The sequence below is a fragment of the Pipra filicauda genome, unplaced genomic scaffold (assembly GCF_003945595.2).
Source record: "Pipra filicauda isolate LSUMZ 115617 unplaced genomic scaffold, ASM394559v2 scaffold562_size295421_pilon, whole genome shotgun sequence".
Lineage (NCBI taxonomy): Eukaryota > Metazoa > Chordata > Aves > Passeriformes > Pipridae > Pipra > Pipra filicauda.
In genome coordinates, this window is record NW_024104712.1 from 87,616 (window position 1) to 109,696 (window position 22,081).

At 56.5% G+C, this 22,081-nt stretch overlaps 1 protein-coding gene across 1 annotated transcript; it reads right to left on the minus strand.

The window, feature by feature from the left end:
• Positions 1–1,528: 1,528 nt before the first annotated feature.
• ENTPD2 (ectonucleoside triphosphate diphosphohydrolase 2) lies at positions 1,529–12,835 on the minus strand. Its single transcript, XM_027720394.2, has 9 exons — positions 12,554–12,835; positions 6,698–6,815; positions 6,065–6,215; positions 5,263–5,422; positions 4,934–5,161; positions 4,342–4,608; positions 4,026–4,145; positions 3,615–3,749; positions 1,529–2,626 (listed from the first exon to the last, which is right to left on the minus strand). Exons 1-9 carry the CDS (start codon positions 12,662–12,664, stop codon positions 2,426–2,428), a joined length of 1,491 nt encoding a protein of 496 aa, XP_027576195.1. The 5' UTR covers positions 12,665–12,835; the 3' UTR covers positions 1,529–2,425.
• Between the last annotated feature and the right edge of the window lie 9,246 nt (positions 12,836–22,081).

Below are 22,081 nucleotides of genomic sequence, written 5' to 3' on the forward strand. Positions count from 1 at the left end.
GGTGCTCATTGTGGATGAGGTGAAGGCCGGCAGTGGGACAGGCAGAGCAGGTGGTGAATGTCACCCCGAGGGAACAGGTGGCACTCACACTCTATTGGCACGTGGATTGCTGCGAGCTGGCTCTAGGCACGGGCAGGTCTGGGCTAAGCTATGAGGGCAGAGCTGTTGCTTTCTGTTACCCTGAACCCAGCCAGTCCTCATGTCCCTACCCCTGCAGCAGCAAGGCTTTTCCCACCCACCTGAACAGGGCCGGGCTGAGCCCCATAGCTGGGTGGCCTCTGGGGTATCCTCTGCCCCTGCAACAGGGGTGACCATGTGCCCAGGGCCCCTCTCTGTGGTGCCCACCTGTCACCGGCCAGGGCACGTCATCTGGCCAGTCCCAGATTGCCCATCCAGATCCATAACCAGTTGGCAAGGATATGGTACTGTCTCAAATCCCATGCACAGAGAGGGGCATGTGGGGTTTTTCCTAATGTCAGACTCCAAGTCCTAACTAGGTAAACTGGCTGCTCTTGGTGGATGTCCAACTCTGCTTCAGCTGCATCTGAATTTCTTAGAAGAGGAAATGCAGCCTGGATTCTGGAAGGTACCTGGGTTCTTAGAGCAGTGTTTCAGCTTCAGGGACCAGAAGCGCCTCTTCCTTCCGTGTGAGATGTGGAGACAGACCCTGAGCCTCACTCCACCATGGGAGGGAGTCCCTGTGATGGGGAGATGAGGGGTCTGGGGAAGAAACTTGGGTTTAAGGGTTCAGAACATCATCTGAACTGGAATCAGGTTTGCCTTGTGCAGAGAGATGGGGAGCAGCCAGCGGAACAGCTGAAAATAAAGTGCTGCTGGGAACGGGTGGGTTAAGCCAAGCACAGCATTCCAGGAGCTCAGCCAGAGCAAGGAAGGGTGTTGGGAAGTGAGCAGACCTGCTCACCAGAGCTCGTGCTGCCGGCAGGAGCAAAGAGGGCAGCAAGAAACCACAACTCCCTACAGCCACTCCTCTCTGGAGTGTTTGGGGAACGTGCAGGGCGGGGGGAGGCTTCCTGATGGATTGGAGAGCTGGGACTGGACCCACACAGCTGTCAGGTGCCAGATGTGTCACGGTGTCTCTGAGCTGCCAGTGACTGTACCAGGAAATGTGGGTGCCCTGCTTGGGCACCAGCACTGGGGCCCGGGAGTGGAGGCCTGCCAGCAAGTTGTCCGTGCGTGGGAGCTGTGGCAGTGAGGGGCAGCTTGAGCGCTGCCTGCTCCTGGCTTTGGGGTGACTGCACCTCCAGTTACGGGGAAACTTGAACTCAATGAGTGTGGCTGGCTGGAACTCCTCCATCTCCAGGTGGCCCTTGGTCTGGAGTGAGGTTTCCAGCCCACCTCAGTCCATCTTGGGGGGTCTCCAGGCTGGTACAAACAAACAAATAAACAAAGTCATGATGGTGTCCCAGCACTGGATGGGCTGGAAGGGATAAGGCCTTCGGGCAGAGCCTGACCCTGGCTCTGCTAGGCTGATCTGCCTGTTGCTGATCAGGAGCCACCAAGCCATAGCAGTGGTTACAAAGGTTTATTTCAGGTTATAAAAAAAACCCCAAACAGACAAAATCAAAGCTTCTGCATCTTTGCATGTCCCTGTTCTTAACTGGAAATGAAGATGCATCCCCCCAGCTGCCCGGCATAGGGTGTTGGCAGGCTCAAATGCCAGTGCAGAGCAAAGCCCGGCCCCCACAGCAAGCCCATCGCCTCTGTGCTGGCCATGGCCATGCACCACGGAGCTGCCGGCACCGGGGGATGGAGGAGTGGCAAAGGCAAGTCTAGCATAGGAACCACAGGGATGGGGAAGGCACCATGTGTGGTTGCTGAAGTGGGACCTGGAAGCTGCTGGCTCCCCACATCTTGTTGTTGTTAAGCCCTTACCCAAAGCTGAGAGCAGTGGAAGTCTAGGCCAAGATTTGGCTTTCAGGAAGGTCAGTGGGGTTTGTGTGCTGGCCAGAAAGACAAGTGTGGGCTCTGGGTGCTGCCCAGAGCTCCCCAAGAGGCAGGGCTGTTGCTCCAGGGACAGGCTAGCAAGGTCAGCTGTTAAGACTGGTATAAATAATGTTCCCCACCCACCCCCATACAAATGAAAATAAATCCTGCTGTTGCCTTGGCTCACTGGCCCAGTCCAACTCAGTTCTGGTGGCAGAAAGATGTCCCAGCTCTGAATGTCCCATTCCCAAACCTGCTGCCGCGTCCAGCAGTGCTGGGAAACCCTTCCTCTTCTGTCCCTCCTTTCCTGCAGCTTGAGGGCAAGGGGAGGGCAAAAGGGGACAGCTTTCCTTCTGGGACAGTGTCAGGCCTTGGAAGAGGACACTGAGCACTCGCTGCATCCCAAGTGTTCAGGCCATGGAGACTCCGGCAGGTAGGATGGTGCTGGGTCCTGCAGACACGGCCCACCCAGTCCCCACCATCAGATCGCACTGGACTTGCTGCGCCGGAGCAGGCAGATGGCAGTAACCAGGGACGTCAGGGTGGTGACCACAAAGAGCAGGATGAGGAGGACCCAGTAGTTGTACAACATGCTTTTGTGGGAGGAGGGCTTCTCTGCTGGGATCATGTTGGTGAGGTTCAGCATGTAGCCCAGGGCCCAGCCAATGGAGGTTTCTCCTGCCTGTGGAAAGAGCATGGCATGGTCATCCAGCCAGCCAGCCCAGCTCTGTGGGCCTCAGGAGACCTTAGATGTCTTTTCTAACTTTAACGATTCCATGATTCTAAGATCATGGAGTCCAACCACTAACCCAGCACTGCCAAGGCCACCACTAAACCATGTCCCCAAGTACCACATCCACATGTCTTTTAAATCCCTCCAGGGATGGTGACTCTTGCTTCCCTGGGAAGCCTGTTCCAATGCCTTAACGCCCTTCCTGTGAAGGAATTGTCCCTATGATCCAACCAAAATGTCTCCTAGTGCAACTTGAGGCTGTTTCCCCTTGTCGTGTCACTTGTTACCTGGGAGATCTCAACCCGTACCTGACCTCACCCTCTTTTCAGGTAGTTGTAAAGAGTGAAAAGGTCCCCCCTGAGCCTCCTTTTCTCCAGGCTGAGTCCCCCCCAGCTCCCTCAGCCAGTCCTCATTAGAGTTGTGCTCTAGCCTTTTCAGGGACCACCTCAGTGTCAGCCCAAGGGAGGAGAAGGGTGTGAGGGACTCAGAACACCCTGAGCTCTTGCTTGCCCATGGATCCAGTCAACCCAGGGACAGAGCAGTGACCATCCTGTGCTAAAGTGGGCTCATCCCATGGGAGCAGAACCTTGTCTGCTCAGTTCAGTCCTGATCTCATTGCCCATCCCATGGTGTGTGCAGCCAAAAGTGGGATCCTGCCCTGAGGTAACTTCCCAAAAAGCCTAAGCAAAGCATAGTTTGGGATGGCTGGTGTCTTGAGGGCCAAGGAAGGGCTGAAGGACCTCACCCCACCCTACAGCAAGCTCAGCTCATTTTTTCCCATTCCCCGGGAGATCCAGTCAAAAACTGAGAGTTCTGTCCTGCCCCAGTTCCCCAAGATCTTCCTTCACTCTGCTTGGCTCTTTCATGGTGTAGAATCATCTCCTGCCTAACTCCAGAAAGATCCCGTGGAATGGAGATGTGCTTTGGTGCTACTCACTTTCTTCTGGAAGACGATGTTGGGAAAGGAGTGGTTGTTGAAGTTGTAGCCTCTGGTGGTGAGCAAATACACGAACGTGCTGACAGCACAGTAATCTGGCAGCCTCTTCTCCAACTTGGGGGCTTTCTGGAGTAGCTGGGTGGGATGCATGGAGGGAAGGAGAAGAGGGGTCAAGCCAGCAGCGGCCAGGCTTGTGTCTGTGGCCTGAAGCTCTGGGTGGTTGCATCTGTCAGGCCAAGGCTGCCCATACCCACCTGAGCCCCTCCTGGTCCCATGTGGGAGCTGTCACCTGCCTTACTCCTACTCCGTGGGGGCCAGAACACCCAGCCCCCTCCAAGGGCTACTCTCAGAGCCTGGGTTATGCCCCCCACAAAGCAGCCCCCTCTTCCCTGCTGTGCCTAGGGAACCCACCTCACTCCAGCTGGTGGCACAGATGGTCTCCGCAGCATCCTTCAGGTCACTGGGCAGGTGCACGGGTCTCTCCATCACGGTCTGGATGAAGTCCACCGTGTAGAAGAATGCAGAGAAGGCCTGATGGAGGAAAGGGAGCAGCTGTTGGACAGGTTCTTTCTCTGACCATGAACAGAGACTGACTGGTGTGGTGAGCACAAACCCTCCCCTTGCAGAGCTGGGGGCCTGGCTTTGCTGCCATGTGATGCTGGGGGTGCTGGGGACAACCTACCCACCCGGCAGCTGGGTCGCCACCCTGCTGCAGGCCGGGACTTACAATGAAGTTTCCTGAAACCTTCGGCTGGAAAACGCCATCAAAGGAGCAGTGGGAGAAGGAGCAGGTGGTGAAGTCGAAGAGCTTGCTGACATGCAGAGCACAGAGGTTCCCGTTCCCGGTGCCAAACAAGGTGACGGTGGTGTTGAGGACAAGGTTTGGCCTCCCCTTCTCTGTGCAGGGGCTGTCATAGATGCTGCTCAGTGACAGGCTTCTGTTGTAGCCCATGGGCCAGCAAGGATTGGGAACAGTTGCTTGGTAGCTCTCAGCCTGCCAGAAGAGGGACACTCAGGATGCACAAGCTGTACCATAGCCCCAGCTCCCCCCTGGAGCTTGAGCAGCGAGACATGGAGCAGTTGCCACAACTGTCTCAAGATGGCTTGGGGTATCTTGGCTCTAGCCAAGGGGTGCATCACCTTATGGAAATGGTGGGTGGAAGCCCTGGGAACACAGGAGAGGGTTTGGAGAAAAACCCAAGAGTTGGCTGGGAAACCCAGCTGGCTCAGGGCTGGGGGACACCCCTGTGTAAACACCAGGGTGAGGGGGCAACTGTGGGGTTGTGACAGCCAGCATCCACATCAAGCACATGCTGTACCTGGAGGAGCTTGGAGAACAGCCTCTTGAGGAACTGGTCCCTCCCGTAGCAGAGGAAGCTGTGGGTGTACACTTTGTACACTTGGCCATACAGCTTCAGCATCACCTCGTTTCTGGGGTTTTCAATAGTGTCCTGGGTTTCAAAGGTGATCTGTGTGGAAGCACCCCCAAAGTCCATGGCTCCCAAGGTCTTCCTGTGAGGCTGGATCCATTCTCCAAGCCAGCCACGCTGAGCCAGGAAGACAAGAGTGAGCATAAGGATATGATGACCTGTGGGACAGCCCAGCCACCACAGCCATCCTGCTGGGTTGTCAACTGTCCCCTGCCCACCTTGATGAAGTTCTCCAGGAGGTAGTTTGCAGTGACCCAGCCAAAGACCCCTTCCTCTTCCCCTGACAGAATCTTTGCCCCCCGGAAATCAAAGGGGTATGTCTTCAGCGTGGCTGCCACAGCTCTGAGAACGGCGTCTGATGCCTGTGGGTCCGCAATGCTGTGGGCCAGGTGAGAAGGCAGAGTGATGGAACTGCACTGGGGTGCAGCAAGTGGGATCCCCGCCAGTGCCCAGAGCCCTTGGGGACTAGCACTGCCTCAATAGGGGGGTGGGAGATAGGTGAGTCCTTGCCTGGGTACCTACAGGGATGTCCCCCAGAAAACCCCAGCTAATTCCCCTTTTCTCTGCTGGACAAGGCAGGTAGTGGGGATGGAGGTGTGCTCCCTCTTCCTGGGACAATGGGATCCATCCCTCCTGGGCTAGGTGAGGGGAGCACAGCTCCCTCTGTGTGCTTTCTGGGGGTTGATTATTGATTATTTTCACTGTGCCCTGTCAGGGTGACAATGGGTACAGGGGGATTTTCCTCCTAGCTAGACAAAAAGTCTGAGTGGGTTATCCTGGTGCCAGCCCCACACCAACCCCTTTCCACCAGTTCTTTGCTGGCTGTGCCCTGAAGAGCATATCTTGTTCTGAAAGGCAGGACCACCTCTGCAGGGGACATGGAGCTGGGCACTTGGGTGGAAGGAGCTTTGCCCGCAAAGGGGCAACATTTCAACTGTCTTTCACCACCTCCACCACTGCTGTGTGTGGCAAATTGGCACGGCAGGGTGACGTGGCACAGCCCCCTGAGCAAGCACTCACTTGAGCAGGCGCATGCCAGCTGTGGCACCCAGGTAGAGAGGGGTGGTCATGTGCTTCTCCTTGGGCACGTCTCTCAGGGCCTGGTTCAGGCACTGCTCCAGGCTTGTCCCGGCAGCTGGAGGGTTTGAGCTGTAGCTGGAGATGCCAGGACCTGCAGAGAGGAAACAGCAATGCTCCCTGTGGGTGGGGGGGATGGTGCCCAGTGGGCAGCTTTGCCCCCCTCCCAGGGTTTCCAAAAGGCAGGTTTCTGTGAACATGGAGCCCACATGGAGCCGTCCAGGGTCCAGCCACACCGCATCCCCTGCTGGCTGACAGCCTGGGGAAGGTTGATTAATAGAGAGTAGAAAACCAACCCTGGCTCCTCACTGGGATAGACAGGGAGCTGGATTGTTTCCTGGTGGTTCAGTGCCTGCCAGGAAAAGATAAACCACTAGAATGCATGGCTGCAAGCCTTGGGGGGAGTTGGGAGAGGTTTCGGGAATAGAGCTGAACCCCTTAGAACACTTCACTGCACTGGTGAGTACAGAGAAAGGCAGCTGGGCATGGCAGGGGCACTCACACCATGGTGCCCTGCCACAGGGACATGACAGACCACGCCATCAGCCCTGGCCCCAGACCAGGGCCAGCCCTTACCCTCCACATCGCACATGCCATGTTCGCTGACCACTCCAGTGTCGTTCTCCTTGTCCGCAGGCCACTTGTACACAAACATGGCGGTGTGGGAGGACCCAGCGTCCAGCACGATGCCGTACTGCGGGGGGAAGGTTGTGGGTCAGGCCTGGAGGCGGGAGGCCCCCAGCTGCTCCAGCCCTTCCCAAGGGAAGGCACTAGGGCTCAGTGCACAACCGCTCCTACCCTGGCAGTGCCCAGCATCTCCAGAGCATCATCTGGCAAAGGTGAGCTCTGCTCAGCCCAGCCTGGCACAGCTGTGTCCACACTTGCCTGCACAAGGCACTGCCTGGGATACAACTAGGAGCGGTATACTGGCCATCCTGGGATGCTGCTTGGAACGGCATGGGGACTCGGGCTTTCTGGGCACCGGGACCCCCTTGAGTACAGCCTGGGGGACTCTTCCCCTGCTGCAGGCTCCCATCTCTCCAGCATCGCTCCTTGCTGCCTGCATCCATGCTGAGCCATGCCAGCAGGTCCCTGGGGCCAGTGGCAGGGAGGGACACCTGGAGTGGCCCCTTGGGATGTACTCACCAAAGAAGGGCAGCCAGGCACCTCATCCTTCCTGCCCTTGTATGGCTTGGCCATTCTCCGACTATAAATAACCCTGCTCCTCCTGCCAAAAAAGGTTACCCAGCTCCCAGGGAGGGGACGCTCCACATGCTGCCTGCAGCCCCCCCCAGGCAAACCTTTCTGCCTGACCCCCACTGCCTTGGGCTTGGGGCTGCCCACACTGGCCCCCGCTGTGCCCCCTTGGGGCTGTGAGTCTGGGGGGCAGCAAGGCAGGACCCAGCACTGTCCCAGCAGAGCATCTCTGGGGTGAAGCCATCTAAGGGTTGAACCTCGTACAAGGCTTCATCTGCTCCTGCCTTGCCCAGACCCAGGGCTAGAGTGGGCAGCTCCTCTCGCTGCCTGGCTCCTGGGAACCACCCCAGCCCTGCCTGCCATGGGTGCCCCTATCCCCTGGTCTTGGCCAACTCAGGCAGTGTAGTGTCAGGGCAGAGGGCAGGGGTTCCACTTATAGGTAGATCTCATTCCCCCATGAACCCATGGCCCCACACCAGTCCCACACCCTGCTTCCCCAAGGGACCATTTCACACCCGTGACCTGCCCCCAGCCTCCCCCAGTGACTTGCTTGCCCTGGGCCAAAAGCTACAAAGCAGCAGAGAATCCCCCTCTGTGGCCAGGTTGGGGCTGGTGTGCCACAGCACTGGTGCGAGGGATCAGCTTCCAGTGCTACCAAACCCTGCAAATGGGAGGAAAGGGGCTCTGACAACTTCTCCCAACACCCCAACCTAATCCTCGGGCTGGGTGCTGGGGTGAGTGTTCCGCGCAGGCTCAGGGGGCTCTCAGCACCCCTTCTGCCCACTGCAACATGGGCCATGCACCCCCTGGCACCCCAGTCCCTCCTCGCCATAGCACCCTCTGCACCACCAGATGGGGAGTCACCCACCAGCCCCTGTGGATGCACCTCTGCAGCACATGTGCCCACGTACCCTGCAGCCACCATGTCCCCGGTTTCCTCATGTGGCAGCACACCACCCCAGGTATCACCTGGAGTGACAGGTGGCAGGTGACAAGGCTGTCCCCAAAGGGAAACCATTGACAAGTCACCCCCAAAACTGATGCTGAGTGCAGCCAGGACCCTGGGAGCGGTCTCCAGCTCTGGGATGCCATTGAGGGGCTGCAGCCTGCAGAGGGGGATAAGGCTGGAGACAGGGATATCTACATGGTGGTAGGGGCTGAGAAATACTGGAGTGTGAGGCAGTGAGGACGACCCACAGAGCCAGGGATACCTGGTGCCACACATCAGGAATGGGGTCAGCTTGGGAGGGAGATGCTGGGGACACCAGACCAATGCCATGGCAGGAACAGACATGACCACGTGGCTGACTCCAGGGTGAGCAGACCCACCACCTGTGACAGGGGGAAACCTAGTTCCAGGGGGTTTCCTCCTGCCTTCAGAAGGGCTGGCTCAGCTACGCCCTGCTTCTCACCCCGCGGAGAGCTGGTGCGGGGGTGCATGCATGGGGGTGCACACCTGGGGTGGGGTTGCACGTGTGGAATGTATGCGTGCATGTAGTGTGCATGCTGCAGGTGTGCACGTGTGTGTGCATGGGCATACACGTGTACAAATTCAGGTGTGGAGATGGGTGCATGGGGGTGCCTGCGAGTGTGCACAGGCGAGGTGTGTGTGCACACAGGTGTGCCAGCATGTTTGTGTGTGTGTGTGTGCGCACGTGGGGGCACCTGTGGCTGTGTGTACATGCCTTTAGGAGGGTGCATGTGTATGGGTGTGTAGAGGCACACCTGGGGAAGTAGGGCACACCTGGCTGCAGGTGGGTGGCAGTGAGGGGCAGCATGGAGCCTGTACCTAGGACAAGCTCTATGCAGAGGTGACGTGTTGCAGTGACAGTGGCAATGCTGGGGCAGGCTGCAGAACCAGCTGCTCCACGTAGGCACATCCTAGTGCCCTTTGCTGTCAACACTTGTGGATTGGGGTTGGGGGGGGGGGTCTCTCTTCTCGGACCCCCAGCCCATTGCTGCCAAGTGTGGACTGGTGGGCGAGAGACATCCTGTGGGACCCCTGGCTTTGGTGGCAGAGGCAGCAGCACTCGGCTCAGCTGAGATAACGTGCAGCAACGTGACCAGCCACAGAGAGTGCCTGGTGCCCAGCCAGTTGCTGCCCTATAGCCCCTCCAGCAGGGGGGGCAGGGTTTGGCACTCCAGCCTGTCCCTGCAGAGGAGCCGTCCTAGCTGGCAGCACTGGTGGTGGCGAGCAGGGGTGGACGCCATGTGCGCAGGTGTGGTCTAGTAACCATGGCGGTGTTGGATCAAGGGTTGGACTTAGTCCCTTCATGCACACATAGAACCATACAATCATAGAATCAACTGGGTTGGAAAAGACCTCCGAGATCATCGAGGCAGACCTGGACAGCCAAGAGCATCCCAGCAGTGAAGGAATGTCCCCTCCTCCAGACCCAAGGGTACCACATGTCTCCAGCATCCACATGGGAATCATGGATGAGATCACCCACAGCGGTGCTGCAATGGTGCCAGTTCCTGGCCCAGAACCTGCGCCTGGGCATCAGAGCCACTGCATTCCCCATCTGGCAGCAGCGTGTGCTGCCATGCGAGCACGAGTCATGGCTGAGCTGTGGGCACGGGCAGGTGGGCTGCAGGGGCCCTGCAGGTGGGAAGCCCCAGGAGGGAGGACAAAATTCCATTCCCTTAGTGATTTGCAGCATAAGCACTGCCCTCAGCTCTGCCTGCTGAGCTGCCCTGTGCCTGCCAGCGAGCACACTGCAAATGAGGGCTAGGGAGACATGAGGATGCCCTGGCATACTCCCGCACCGGTGCCTGGCTCCCATCACCCTTCTCATCTGCCCTTGGCATGCTTGTCTGCCAGCACCCAGGGCTTCGCAGGGTCACATACGTGTGGGACAGTCCCCAACCCCAGCATCTCCTGATGGCACAGGGATGACAGATTTTTCTATCAGGACCTCCTGACCAGACCCTGGTGATGCTGCAGGGCTGAGGGACATAGAGGGGTCCCCGTAGCAGCCCCACGCTGGTAAATTTTCCCAATGCCAGCCCTGGCCCTGCTGCCTCCTGGGTCACCCATGGCCCCATAGGCTCTGCCTCAATGCAGCATCACTCAGCCCAGCCCCAGCCAGCGCTGCTCAGTCCTAAAGCCCCTGCAGAGAGGACACAGAGAACAGTGATGTCCCCAAAGGCCACGGGCAGGGCTCAGGGCTCCTGGTCAGTGCATGGCTCTGCCCAGAAATGTCCCCACACCAGGGTAGGAGGCGGATGGGGACACTGAGAGTGCCTCATGTGCTGCAGCCTGGCACCATGCCCTATGGACATGCCCAGGACTCCATCTCCCACCCCACAGGCTCTCCAGGCTGCCCCATGGTGCATGTGGGGTCAGCCCTGCACCCCAACATCCTGCCTCCCTCAAGGGTGGCGACACCATGGGGCACCCAGATTTACAGGTTTCCTTCCTGCTGCAGCAGCCACAGCACTGCCAGCATGACTGGCATGGGAAGAGCCCACAGGTCATCAAAATGGCCACCAAATACATTTGCCAAAAGAGGGAAGAAAAGGGTTAGGGAGAGGAGGCAGCATCTCAGGGCTATCAGGCCATGATCCCCACTGTGGACCCACAAGGGAAGTGGGATGCTACTCCGCTGGGACCAGTCCCTCAGCAGCCAGATAACTAATCCAGGGTGGCATTAGGACTATCTTCCAAGCAAAGGAGCTGGAAAGGGAAGATGTGGAGCTATAGCTCAGCAGGGAACAGCACTATCACCCAGCAGCTAATGTGGACTGAGCCACCACGGACCACGTCTTGCCCAGGTGGGTGAGAGGACGTGCCCTGAGTCTCCCACAGCAGGACTGACTTCTAAATGGTGTGGGCATCTTTTGGGCTGAGTTAGACTAACATAAAGTTCCGCATTGCTAAAACAGCCCTGAGCTTTGTGCAGAAGCAACTTCTTAGTGCCTGCCGGGTGCCAGCCCTATGGGAACAGGCGCTGCTGGACACCAGTGCACAATGCTGGACTTGTGACACTTGGCAGTCCAGGAACTCTGAGTCCCTGGGTTGGGCAGTGCAGCCTTGGGCGGAGCAGGGCCAGGACCCACGTGAGTGTTCAGGGATGCTCATCCCCAAATCGCAGCACTGCCTGCAGACTGGAAAGTGCTACCACCCAGAGAGAGAAAAAACAAAAAAAACCACAACACCTAAATTTCTGGGAATTCATTTGGCTTAAAACCAAAGTTCCATCTTGGAACCGGAGGAAGAAAGGCTTTCCAGGCTGACCCAAGTGCTACATATGGGGGTCTTGGTACCAATCTAATTCCCCCATGTCCCAAGATATAAAATCCACTTTGAAACCAGCAGAGGCATGCCCGAGATGCCCCAGCATGTGGCAATGGGTGGCAAAGAAAGGTGTCACAGGGAAGAAGTTAATCATTGCTAGTTATACTAACAGCAGTGAGGATCATCTTTGCTAAGCCAGCTCATCTTCTGATCCTAATCTTCATTACATCTGACAAACCCAGAGAGAAGGCAGCACATCTGGCATACAGGCTGGCTCAGAAAGTTTCCATGCAAATTGCTTGGGATGAGAAAAAGGGGGGTTTAGATGAACCATCTTCCAGGACAAGAGCCTGGGACTGTTTTAAAACAAAAGACTTAAAGTACAAAAGAGGTACTTGGCCAACAAGAAATTGTTCGGGGAACTTCTTTCAGCATCTGAATTTATAATGAAAAAGAAGAAAAAAAGCAGCTCGCATTCAAAGGGAAGTGCATTTGTCACCCAGCAGCGCTGGCTCAGGCGATGCAGCAGAGCCCGGGGAGCTGGGAGATGCTGGGGTGCGCCGTGGAGCCCTGACCCAGGCAGAGCTGCAGCAGCAGACGCTGACACGGCTGTTCTGATCTGGAGGGCTGCTGTCTTTCCTTGTGTCCAACAAATTCCCTTCCTAAAGCGCAGGTCTGAGGCACCAGGGATGGGCGGCCGGGGTTCACGCAGCCGGGGGTCCCGCACGGGGGTGACACACTGAGGGTCTCGCGCCCGTCCCTGCGCACCCGGCGGGGGCTTCTCCCTGCGACCCTTCTCGCAGGTCGGGGGCCCCTCAGCCCCGGCGCCTCCCATGACGCTGGGGACCCCCTGATGCCGGAGCCTCTCCTGCACGGGCATTCCCGCACACCGGCGTGCACACGGCGGCTCCCCCAGCCCGCGGGTGCCTGGGACCCCGCCGGTGCCCGCCGCCCCGACCACCCCGCGCACGGTGCCGCCCCGCCGCCCCGCTCACCTTGAAACCCGGAGGGCCTCGCGTGTCCCCGGAGCCGAGGAGCAGGAGGAGGATGCCCAGGAGGCAGCCGAGGGCCAGCATCAGGAGCAGGGCGGCCAGACGGCGGGCCATGGCAGGGCCAGACAGGTGAGCGGCTCCGCGGAGGCTGCGGCGGCTCCTGCCGCTCCTCCTACCCCGCCTCCTCTTCGCCCGCCTCTCCCGGCTGAGTCACCGCCGCCCCGGCCCACCCGGGCGGGACACCGGGCTCCGGGGCACTGCGGGGGGCGGCACCGGGCTGCGGGTCCCGCGGCTGCCCCTGTCGGATCTTCCTGCCCCCCCGCCCTGGGACCAACCCCATCTACCTCTCCCGGGCACGGTCCTTGTCCCCGGGATCAGCCCCAGCCCGGCCCCTCGGACATCACTGTCACCGGGGGGCTCAGCCCCATCCTGTCCCTCCTCCCTGGGCACAGTCTCTATCCCTGGGATCAGCCCTAGCTACCCCTCCGGGCACAGTCCTTGACTCCAGGCTCAGTCCCATCCTGCCCCCACCCTGGGGCTTAGCCCATACATGGGTTCAGTGGGAATGTCAGAACACCCCAAGACACAGAAAAGCTCCAAGAGTCTCACAGCTACCATGATTTAACAACTATGGCTGTGTTATCACTTTTAATCATCACAAGTTCATGACAGCCCTGAGGAGTCCAGACACATATGGAGGCTGTTTTTAATATGGTCACAAGTGAATAACGTGATGCATTTGCACATGGAGCAGTGAGCCAAAGGAGGTTGGGCTCCTGGCTCCAAGAAGGACATTTGGAGCTTGCTTACACAATGGGATAAAACAGTGAACAAAATAATAAACAAACAGATATCACTAAGGAGAGGAGGCTGGAGGACACAGCTCCCAGCGCAGCTGTGTTGCAGGCTGAGGGTCACACCTTCACACTGAGGGTGTGAGCTGATGCTCCTCGCACCCCGCTTCACTTCTATTTTTTGAAGCAAGGCGCTTTCCTGCCACTCACAGCTGACCCATGCATGGCACCAGTGCTGGATCTTCTGCAGAGCTTCCTGCCCATTGATGTGGTATTGGAGTGCAGAGGTGCTTGTGGGGCTTAGCCTGTGCTGAGGGCTTGTGATGCAAAAGCCCTCTGCCCTGACCTGCCTCTCCACTGCAGAGGTTCTGCTGCTGGAGGTCTCACAGGGAGCAAGCTCCAGTGTGACAGCAGTGACTGGCAACAGAGTCTGGGGAAGAAAATGTCTCAATAGGGACACAGAGGGTGACCCTTGCCACAGCAGTGCCTATCACTGCAGCTTCTCTGCAGGACTGTTGTGTTCACCCTGTCGGTCTGTTTGTACGGTGTTTTACCTGCTCACTTTGATTCATTGAGCATTTAACCCTGGAAAAACTGTGTCAGTCAACCCCAAGATACTAATATATTAATTTGTGTGAAAAAATTATTCTCCTTTGCTGATGCTGATGCCACAGGAAATGATAGTCCTGTCCCCGAGGCTGTCACAGCATTGTTTCCGCTGCCTTTCTGCTTTCCCAGGCTAACTCTTCTCAAGTTTCCACAGAAAAATACCTGCCTGTTTTTGACTGTTCTTGCCGCCCACCTCTGAGGCACACATCTGCCATCCTGTACAGTGCAACTGCACCGGGGATTACCACAGAAACTGAGAGATCTTCTCTGGATTGCACTTAATTCCTTTCTCAATAGCTGCCAAGCCTCCTGCTTCACTCTTTGAAGACCTCTTCTCACTGTGCTTGTCCACCTAAGACTGAAAGGGAACAAAAAAAATCTCTTTTCTGGGTGGTAGCAAGCAGAGACAGGGTTGGGAGACCCCTGTGCGGGTAGGGATGGTCCCTTGTTCCTTATCGTTATTCTGCTTTTGGGGACTTTGGAGTAAGTCCCTCTCTGGCAGGAGGCTCTCGGTGTGGTGAGACCCTCCTGGGATTTGAGTATAGATGTGAGTGTCCTGCTCTTGTGTAGATTTGCCCACCCTATTCCCTGGCTGTCCGTAGGTGGCATGGGGAGGGGGGTTGACATCTTTTCCCTCCCCAGGGAGAGGTTGCTCCTCCTTCTCTTCATGGTGTCATATTTGCCACCCTCTTTCCGGCCCCAAGGGGATAGGAGGGGTGAGTCAATGTCTGAGGGAGCCTGTGCCCAGCCCTGGCCAATTGCTGGTGTCCCAGGATACTCAACCTGCAGTGCAAACAGGAAGGCACCAAAAGCTAGGACATGCTGGATTGGAAATGCTCCAGTTCCCAGGGGAATGACAGCCAGGCAAACCCACGTATAGCCAGAGCAGTACCCCTGTGATGGTATGTTCCGGCGGGGGAGCACATCGACACCGCTGTCTGAGCTCAGCCTGGCAGGGTTGAGCACTGCCAGCTGTGGCCCCAGCAAGGAGGGCTCCTCTTATCTCTCCTTTCCCACGGAGCCCACCAAGGCACCACTGGCTGGAGAACAGGGCATAGAGGATGGCAGCACCTCTGCCCATGCTGTGTGGGCAGCCTCAGCCACCCACAGAGAACCCAGCCATGTCCCTTGGGTTCCCCAAGGTGGCTGCGCTGAGGCGGTCACCCCAGGTGGGCAATGCCCGAGCTCCAGGCACAAGCGAGTTTGGTGGGAAAAAGAAAGTGAGGGGCAGGGAGGGCTTTCTCTGCCCTGGAAGATGAAGCAGGTGGCCTGCCCCAATGCCAGAAGGTGAGTGCAGCCTTGTTTGTCTGAGGAAACAGGGACACGGATTTTGGGCACCACCAAAGCAAGACAATAATAGATGTCACCTCTGCAAGACTCAAGTCGTGAAGCAAAGGATCTACCCAAACAAGCAGGTTCAATGTGCAAGCAGCTGCGTGGGGAGGCAGTCTGGCACAGCCTGGTTGTCCCGCCACACTGCCACCCTTCCACTGTGCCATCTGTCTGGCTGCCATTCTCCCACCTCTGTCACCTCTGTCCTTTGCAGCGCTGTTCTCCGTACATTCATCCTGTCTTGAGCATCCCCAGGCACAGAGGCGCATGGTGAATTTTTAGGGGGTTGCTTTGATAGCAGGAGGGACAGATCCCCTCAGCATGATCAGACCTGAAAACGGTATTTTCAGTAACCTGAAATAACCAAATAATCCATCAGATGCAGGGGCAGGGATTGCTGTGGGGCAACAGTAAGTTCCCCACAATTTAATGCCCATTTTGTACGATTTCAGCCTGTGTATGGGGTGTCACCACCATGATGGGACCGCAGCAGAAAGGGGCCAGTTGTACCTATGAAATGGGTAAGGTGTTGAGCTCTTCTCTCTGCTGACCAATGACAGGACCTGAGAGAACAGCAAGAAGCTGTGTCAGGGGAGGTTTAGGTTGGATATTAGGAAAAAGTTTTTTCCCCAGAGGATGGTGGGGCACTGAACAGACTCCCCAGGGCAGTGGGCACGGCCCCAAGGCTGACAGAGCTCGAGGAGCATTTGGACAACACTCTCGGGGACATGGGGGTATTGTTGGGGTGTCCTGTGCAGGGCCAGGAGTTGGACTCAATGATCTTAGAGGTATTTTCCAACCTTAATGACTCTGTGATTGTGTTGTCCTTTGTGGGTCCTTTCCACCTGGGACATTCTATAGTTCTATCATTCTTTGTGGCATGGGACAGGAGACCAGAGAAGGGGATGGATGTCCCAGGCAAAGGGGAAACCACATAAGGAGCCCTGACTCCCAACTGTGCTGGTGCCTTTGGCTCACCCCGTACCTGGATAAATAGAGAGCTTAATCCCAGGTAAAGCTGGATGAGGATGTGTCACCAGCGTGCCTGAGGCACCTGAAAACTCTTGCCTGTGTCTCTACAACCCCTGCAGCTGGTGTGGACACAGGTTCAGCTCAGTGATGCGGAGAGACAGGGCTTTCCTCTTCCTGCTCCAAGGAGAGGCACAAGCACAGACTCCCCAGAAGAGAGAGGTCATGCTGGCACCCATCCCAACTGGGCAGAAAAGCCTGTTCCCACCATGAAGCAGCAGAAGTATTCCCTGGGGGCAAAGTGTCAGGTGAGTACAAAGAGGAGAAGGTGAGGAATTCATTACTCATGCAGCAGTGGGGGACTGCAACTCCCCTGGACAAAGGAGAGAGGTTTTCCTAATCCACCTCTTCCAACAAAAGCCTCCGAGGTGGGGCCATCTGGGCGAGGGCTGCAGGGCTGAATAAGGGATAAAAGGAGACACTGGAGCAGTAGAAGGCACTTAGCAGTAGAAGGTGTCTCTGAGAGGTGGGGTTTGCTGGTTGTGGGGCTCAGGTCTGCTCAAAAGCTTCCTTAAACATGGCGGAGTACATCTGGGAGCACTGGTGGGCGGCACTGCAGCTCCATATGTGGTTGGAAAATAACAGGAAGAACAGATTGAGCTTGTAGACACTGCAACGGGCTGGGGTCCAAAGGGAGGGATTAGACACAGGGTTCTCTGCTCCCAGCTGTGAGCTCCTCAGCCAACAGCAAATATAGGGGAGATGCATCCAGGAGCATTCAGTAGCCTTGGGATTGGGATGAGCCACCAGTGTGGGCCAGCCATGAGCAGTGCACAAACAATCCCTCAACGTGCTCCAGAGCTGCTACAGCACAACACTGATTTCAGCCCTGACAGGAACCCTAGGAGGTCCTGACCTGCACCTGAGAGAGCACCGGAGGGCAGCGGAGTCCGTGGTTCCTCTGCAGGGCAAGAACCAGCAGGGACAGAGAGGGGCTGGCAGGAGTACAGCCTGGTCCCTGTGGCAGTCGGAAGCACATTTGGGACAGCATGAGGCTGCAAAGCTGTCCCCAACAGGAGCACAGTCCCTGTCTGCCTCTGCAGCGCAGACCAGGGAACAAGGGCAGGGACTTGCTCCTTGGTCTCAGATTGGGCTGAAGCTGCTTCAGAGCCCCAGGCTGTGGTCCATGGGAGGAATCCTACAGCCCTGCTCTCAATCCCAACCCCAGTCCCACTCCCAACCTCAGTTCTGCCTGGGAGCAGCACTGAAGGCACAGAGAGATGGAAGAGTGGGAACCTGCTCCCAGTCCCCAGGGCTCTGTTGCTCCTGATGGAGTTGGGACCTGGACTGACCCACCCTGGGGACTCAGCTGAGACATCAGGTATGTTTTTTGGAGCGTGCAGGCCAGTGCAGGCCACTGTATGCCCAGAGATGCCTCTTCCTTTTGAGCCTTCAGGCAAGCCGAGTCCTGCACCAACCAAAGGACTGAAATGTCTGAGCTTCCCCAGCTGCTGGGGCTGACTGTCTCCCCAGCATCTTGTTGCTTTGCATAGAGGAGTCCCAGAATTGTATGTGGTACCAGGAAACCTCCCAGCTGCCTTTCCTGATGGTGGGTGCATCTCTCAGCCCAACAGAGATGTGTCAACCTAGAGCCAGAAAGATGCTTTTGCTCTGGGTGTACCCACCTGCATCTCCACGTTGGGATCCAGACAGGGCTGAAAGGGAAGAAAGCACCTGTCAGGAATTTGTGGGAATGCCCACACCGGTCCCGGCACTGAGTAAGCCCACAGCGCACACAAGCGAGGCATTTTGGAGTATTCTTGAATCTGTGGACAATGAGGCTGCAAATCCAACCGGTGTTTCCACTGGTAGAGGAGAAAAATAAGGGGGTGCAACAACCCTCCTCAGTCAGGACCTCACTCCTGACTGAGTGCAGCTCCTGCTGAGCCTCTGTACCATGAAAGTGGGAGCACACTGATGCATTTCAGCCTCAGCTCCAAGCCCAAAGCTTGTCCTCCTAGAGGCATTGAAGGGCTGGAAGGATCTCAGTGTATCCAAGGCTATAATCCCCCTCCTGGCAAGGATCCTTGCCTGGAAGGAAGATCAAACCCAAGTACAAGTCTCCATTCTTGACGCACTTTTTAAACCCTTTTCTGTCTCCCGTTTCCCAGGGCAGTGTCTCTGTTATGCCAACTGGGGGGAGTTCCACGGGCAGGGATCCCTGTTGTCCTGGCACTGAACCATCCAGGAAGTAGGCAGCTTCTCCAGAAAAGCCCCACTGGTTTCCCCCGGTTGTCTTGCCAGGAACCCTCTCCTGCAGGGACAGAGGGCAGGGAGGTTTTGGAGCACAGGACAGCCCCTTGGGCTGACAGGTGTCCTATGCTGCCAGCCCTGCTCCTGCAGCCATGGCAGGGTGCCTGGTGAGCTTTCCCCAAGCTGTGAGCCTGTGGATGCTGGCACAGGACATGAGACCTGCTGGCAGACCATAAGTCCCCTACACTGTGGCCCCAGGGCAGAGGTATCCTTGGCACACGGAGACCCAGGGTCATGGTCACATCCCACTGGTTCCATGCAGCCACCTATCCCTAAACCTGTGGGACAGGGTGGGTGGACAGGAGTGAAGCATATGACACGAAGGAAGGGAGCACCATATGCAGACCCTCCTGGGCAGACTGTTGGCATGGGGCTGATCCCCATCATCAGTGTGAGGGAGGGGACAGTAGTGGGGTGGGGACAGAGGTGGTGGGACGGAGAGAAAAATTATCTTCTGCTAGGAATAAAGCAGGGAACTGTTTGTCACTTTTCTTAAACTGGCCAACACTACCCAGGGCCTCCAACTTCAAGTAAGAAACCATGGTTTGAACAATCTCAGCTCATCCCCACAGGTACCAGGCCATGGCCACGATGAGCAGCTGGGCCACGCAGAGGCTGAGCCCTTTCCTGGCTCTTGGGGTGGTAGGCTCGCTGTGGCAGCCCACAGCCACCACCACAGCCCCATGCAGAGCCACAGCAAGGAGGGGGCAGCTGAGGGGCACCACTACCAGTGCTGCTGCTCAGCTCCCCAAGGTCTGGAGCTGAGCAGGGCTGTGGGATGCTGCAAAGCTTCCCTGTGAGCAGCAGCAGGACAGGCAGTAGTGCATGGGGAGGCAGGGGTATGGAGATGTCTCCTCCTCCTGGGGTGGGTACAAGCACTGCTGTCCACTTTCCCCCCAGACCCACACCTCCTTCTGCCCTGAAGTGGTCTCTTGTTCCCCAATTATCTATAGGGACTTGAAGGTCCAAACAGAACCTGTTTTTCCATTCTTGGCTATTGCATTGTTCTTGCAAGAATTGAAGTAACTGAAAGGCTGTGGCTTGTGTTGGCATCTCTCCATCAACTCTTCTGTGCAGTGAATTTTTTCTTTTTCCCATTGCTGATGCATGAAGAAACCCTCTGCTCAGAGGTTCCCTCAAGTCCCTACAGGTGTTAGGGAAAAGCAAATGTTTTAGGAGGACTCGAACACCAGGAGGGCTCTGAGCATCCCTTGCTCTCCAGCTGTGCCACAGCTACCAGTTCAGGAGTATAACCCATCGCCATCCTGCAGCAATTTGGCAGCATGCCCCAATCCAGCAAACTGACACTGTTCCAAGCACCCCTTTCCTGAGCTTTGGGAAAGGGTGGAGGAAAGTATCAGTTCAACCCAACTGCATTTTGCACTGAGAAAGAGAATTTTTCTTCCCACTGGCGCTTGCTGTAGGTTTGAGGACCAGCGTCCCTTGGAAGGTTCAGCTTGCCAGTGGCACCATCCCATCCCTGCTGTGCAGCACTGTGGCTGGAGAAGCTGTCCTATCCTGTCCCAGGGCTCCTGGAAATCTTTGGCATCAAACTATACTTGCTTGATCCAAGACCTCACACTGGAAACTAAGCTTGTGGGAAAGGAGAGGTCTCTCCTCTTCTTTGTCAGGACTTCAATAAAAACCAGATTTCCAGTGCATCTGGGGCTCCCTGATGCTCCCCCACAAGGTGGGGGACACCCAGCAGCACTTCCCAGCAGCATCCCCTCCCTGTGCCATGGTTCTTCTAGGGAAAGTTCTGCACCAGGGAAGCATCTCATCTGGACTCCTGACTCTGCCAGTCTTTTTCCCCACTGTTTTCCATCAGGAGCCATGAAAGTTGCCCCAGCACAGTGCTTCAGTGCTCCACTCCAGCCTGGTATAGCCCCTCAGCCCAGTGCCTGCCTTAACATCCTAAAGTTAAGTATATCAGGAGTTTGTCACTGGATTTTCCTTATGATAGATGGTCACTTCCTCTGTGCAAATCTACACAGCCCTGAGAATCCCCCTCCAGCCAGCAGGCATGTTTCCAGTCCTTTCCACACCCCAAATGCAACAAGAAATGTCATGAGAGCTGTTTCCTCTGCTGGAGCCCAATGGCATTTTCCTGCCCTCTCCCCACCAAGCTGGGCAGCCAGATCCCTCCTGCCTGCTGAGCTTCCAGCTTGCAGGCCCAGCCAGCTGACTGCTGGAGGTCAGGAGGTGACTCGAAACCATTCGTGCTGGTCCCAGATTGAAAGAGCATCCTTTGTTCCTGAACAAGGACTTCCCAGTGCCATCCTGCTGACTAAGCGAAAAACCCACCATACTGCCCAGCAGCCCCAGGGCTCAGCTCCCAGTGACCTCAGGAAGTCAGTGCTCATGCGTTCCCAAGGCTCGCAGTCCTCGGTGGAAGCAGAACTCCTTCTGAAGGGGGCACTGGGGAGGTCGTGGGCTGTTGTTATTCCTGCCTCCAGCTGTCACTGCTCCTGGCAGCCGAACCCCTTGTGTCCAGCAGAGTAATGCCAGTGTGACTGCACAGGCAGGGCAGGTGATGGCACAGACAGGCAGAGGATGGCGCAGACACGCAGGACAGATTCATTTCCCATCACTGTTGCAGTCAGGGCAGTGTGAGGTGTCCAGAGCAGCCTGAGATGCTCCTGGCTGGCTGCAGGACCTGCTTCAGGGATGGCAGCAATCGACCCACCACAGCACAAGGTCAGGAGAGTGGGTGCTGTGACCCTTTGCCAAGGTTCAGCCAAGGGATGCCTCCCTCTCCCATATTGCCTCTCAGCCCTGGGGTGGCCCCTGGCAGCGTCTCTGCCTGTTCATGCTGCCCAGACCCTGCAGGGTCCCAACCCAAACCCACTGACATCTGGGCAATGGGCAGAAGATCTCTCCCAGGTGCTGACAGCTCCCATTTTGGGCAAACACCCCTGGCAGCTTGCTTTCCTGGAGATACTCTCTCAACATCTGCCTCCCAGCAGCCCTCCAGCATCTGGACTTGTCTCCTTATGGCAAACCTGAGGGTCTCCTGGGCTGCCCGGGGAGTAGGGATGAGCTTTGTAAAGCCACAGTGAAATCACCTATTACTGTTGAACTGAATCTTACCCTGGTCAGGAAATTATTCAGCTTTAATCAATTTATTAAATCCACCCTGGGGCCTTTTATGTGAACCCTCCTCCAAAGTTGCTGGTGCACCCCAGGGTCCACCAGCTTTCTTTAGGTCTTTTTCCTTTTTCTCAAATAACTCAAAACTCCAAGATGGAAGTCAGATAACCCAAAATCCTGACACACACACACAAAAATAAATAAAAAAAAATTATAAGCTGCAGAGATTTTCACTTTTTTTTTTTATGCTTTTCAGTTTTAAACATATCTGCAGAACTGGACTTTTATTTGTCTTTCCAGGGAAATGAGCTTCTGAGCTCATTGTGGGACGGCACCAGCTGCAATGTGAGAAAATCACGTACTGTGAAAATCTAAAAAAGCCCTGGGAAACCTCATTCATTTTCTCTTCCTCCACATGGTACAG

Bases quoted from the DNA above. Each gene is read 5' to 3' on its own strand.
- ENTPD2 (XM_027720394.2), bottom strand. From the start codon at position 12,664: ATGGCCCGCCGTCTGGCCGCCCTGCTCCTGATGCTGGCCCTCGGCTGC. The intron at 6,816-12,553 runs GTGAGCGGGGCG...TTCCCCCCGCAG, and splicing joins GAGGCCCTCCGGGTTTCAAG to TACGGCATCGTGCTGGACGC. The intron at 5,162-5,262 runs GTGGGCAGGGGA...TTCCTGGCTCAG, and splicing joins TCCTGGAGAACTTCATCAAG to CGTGGCTGGCTTGGAGAATG.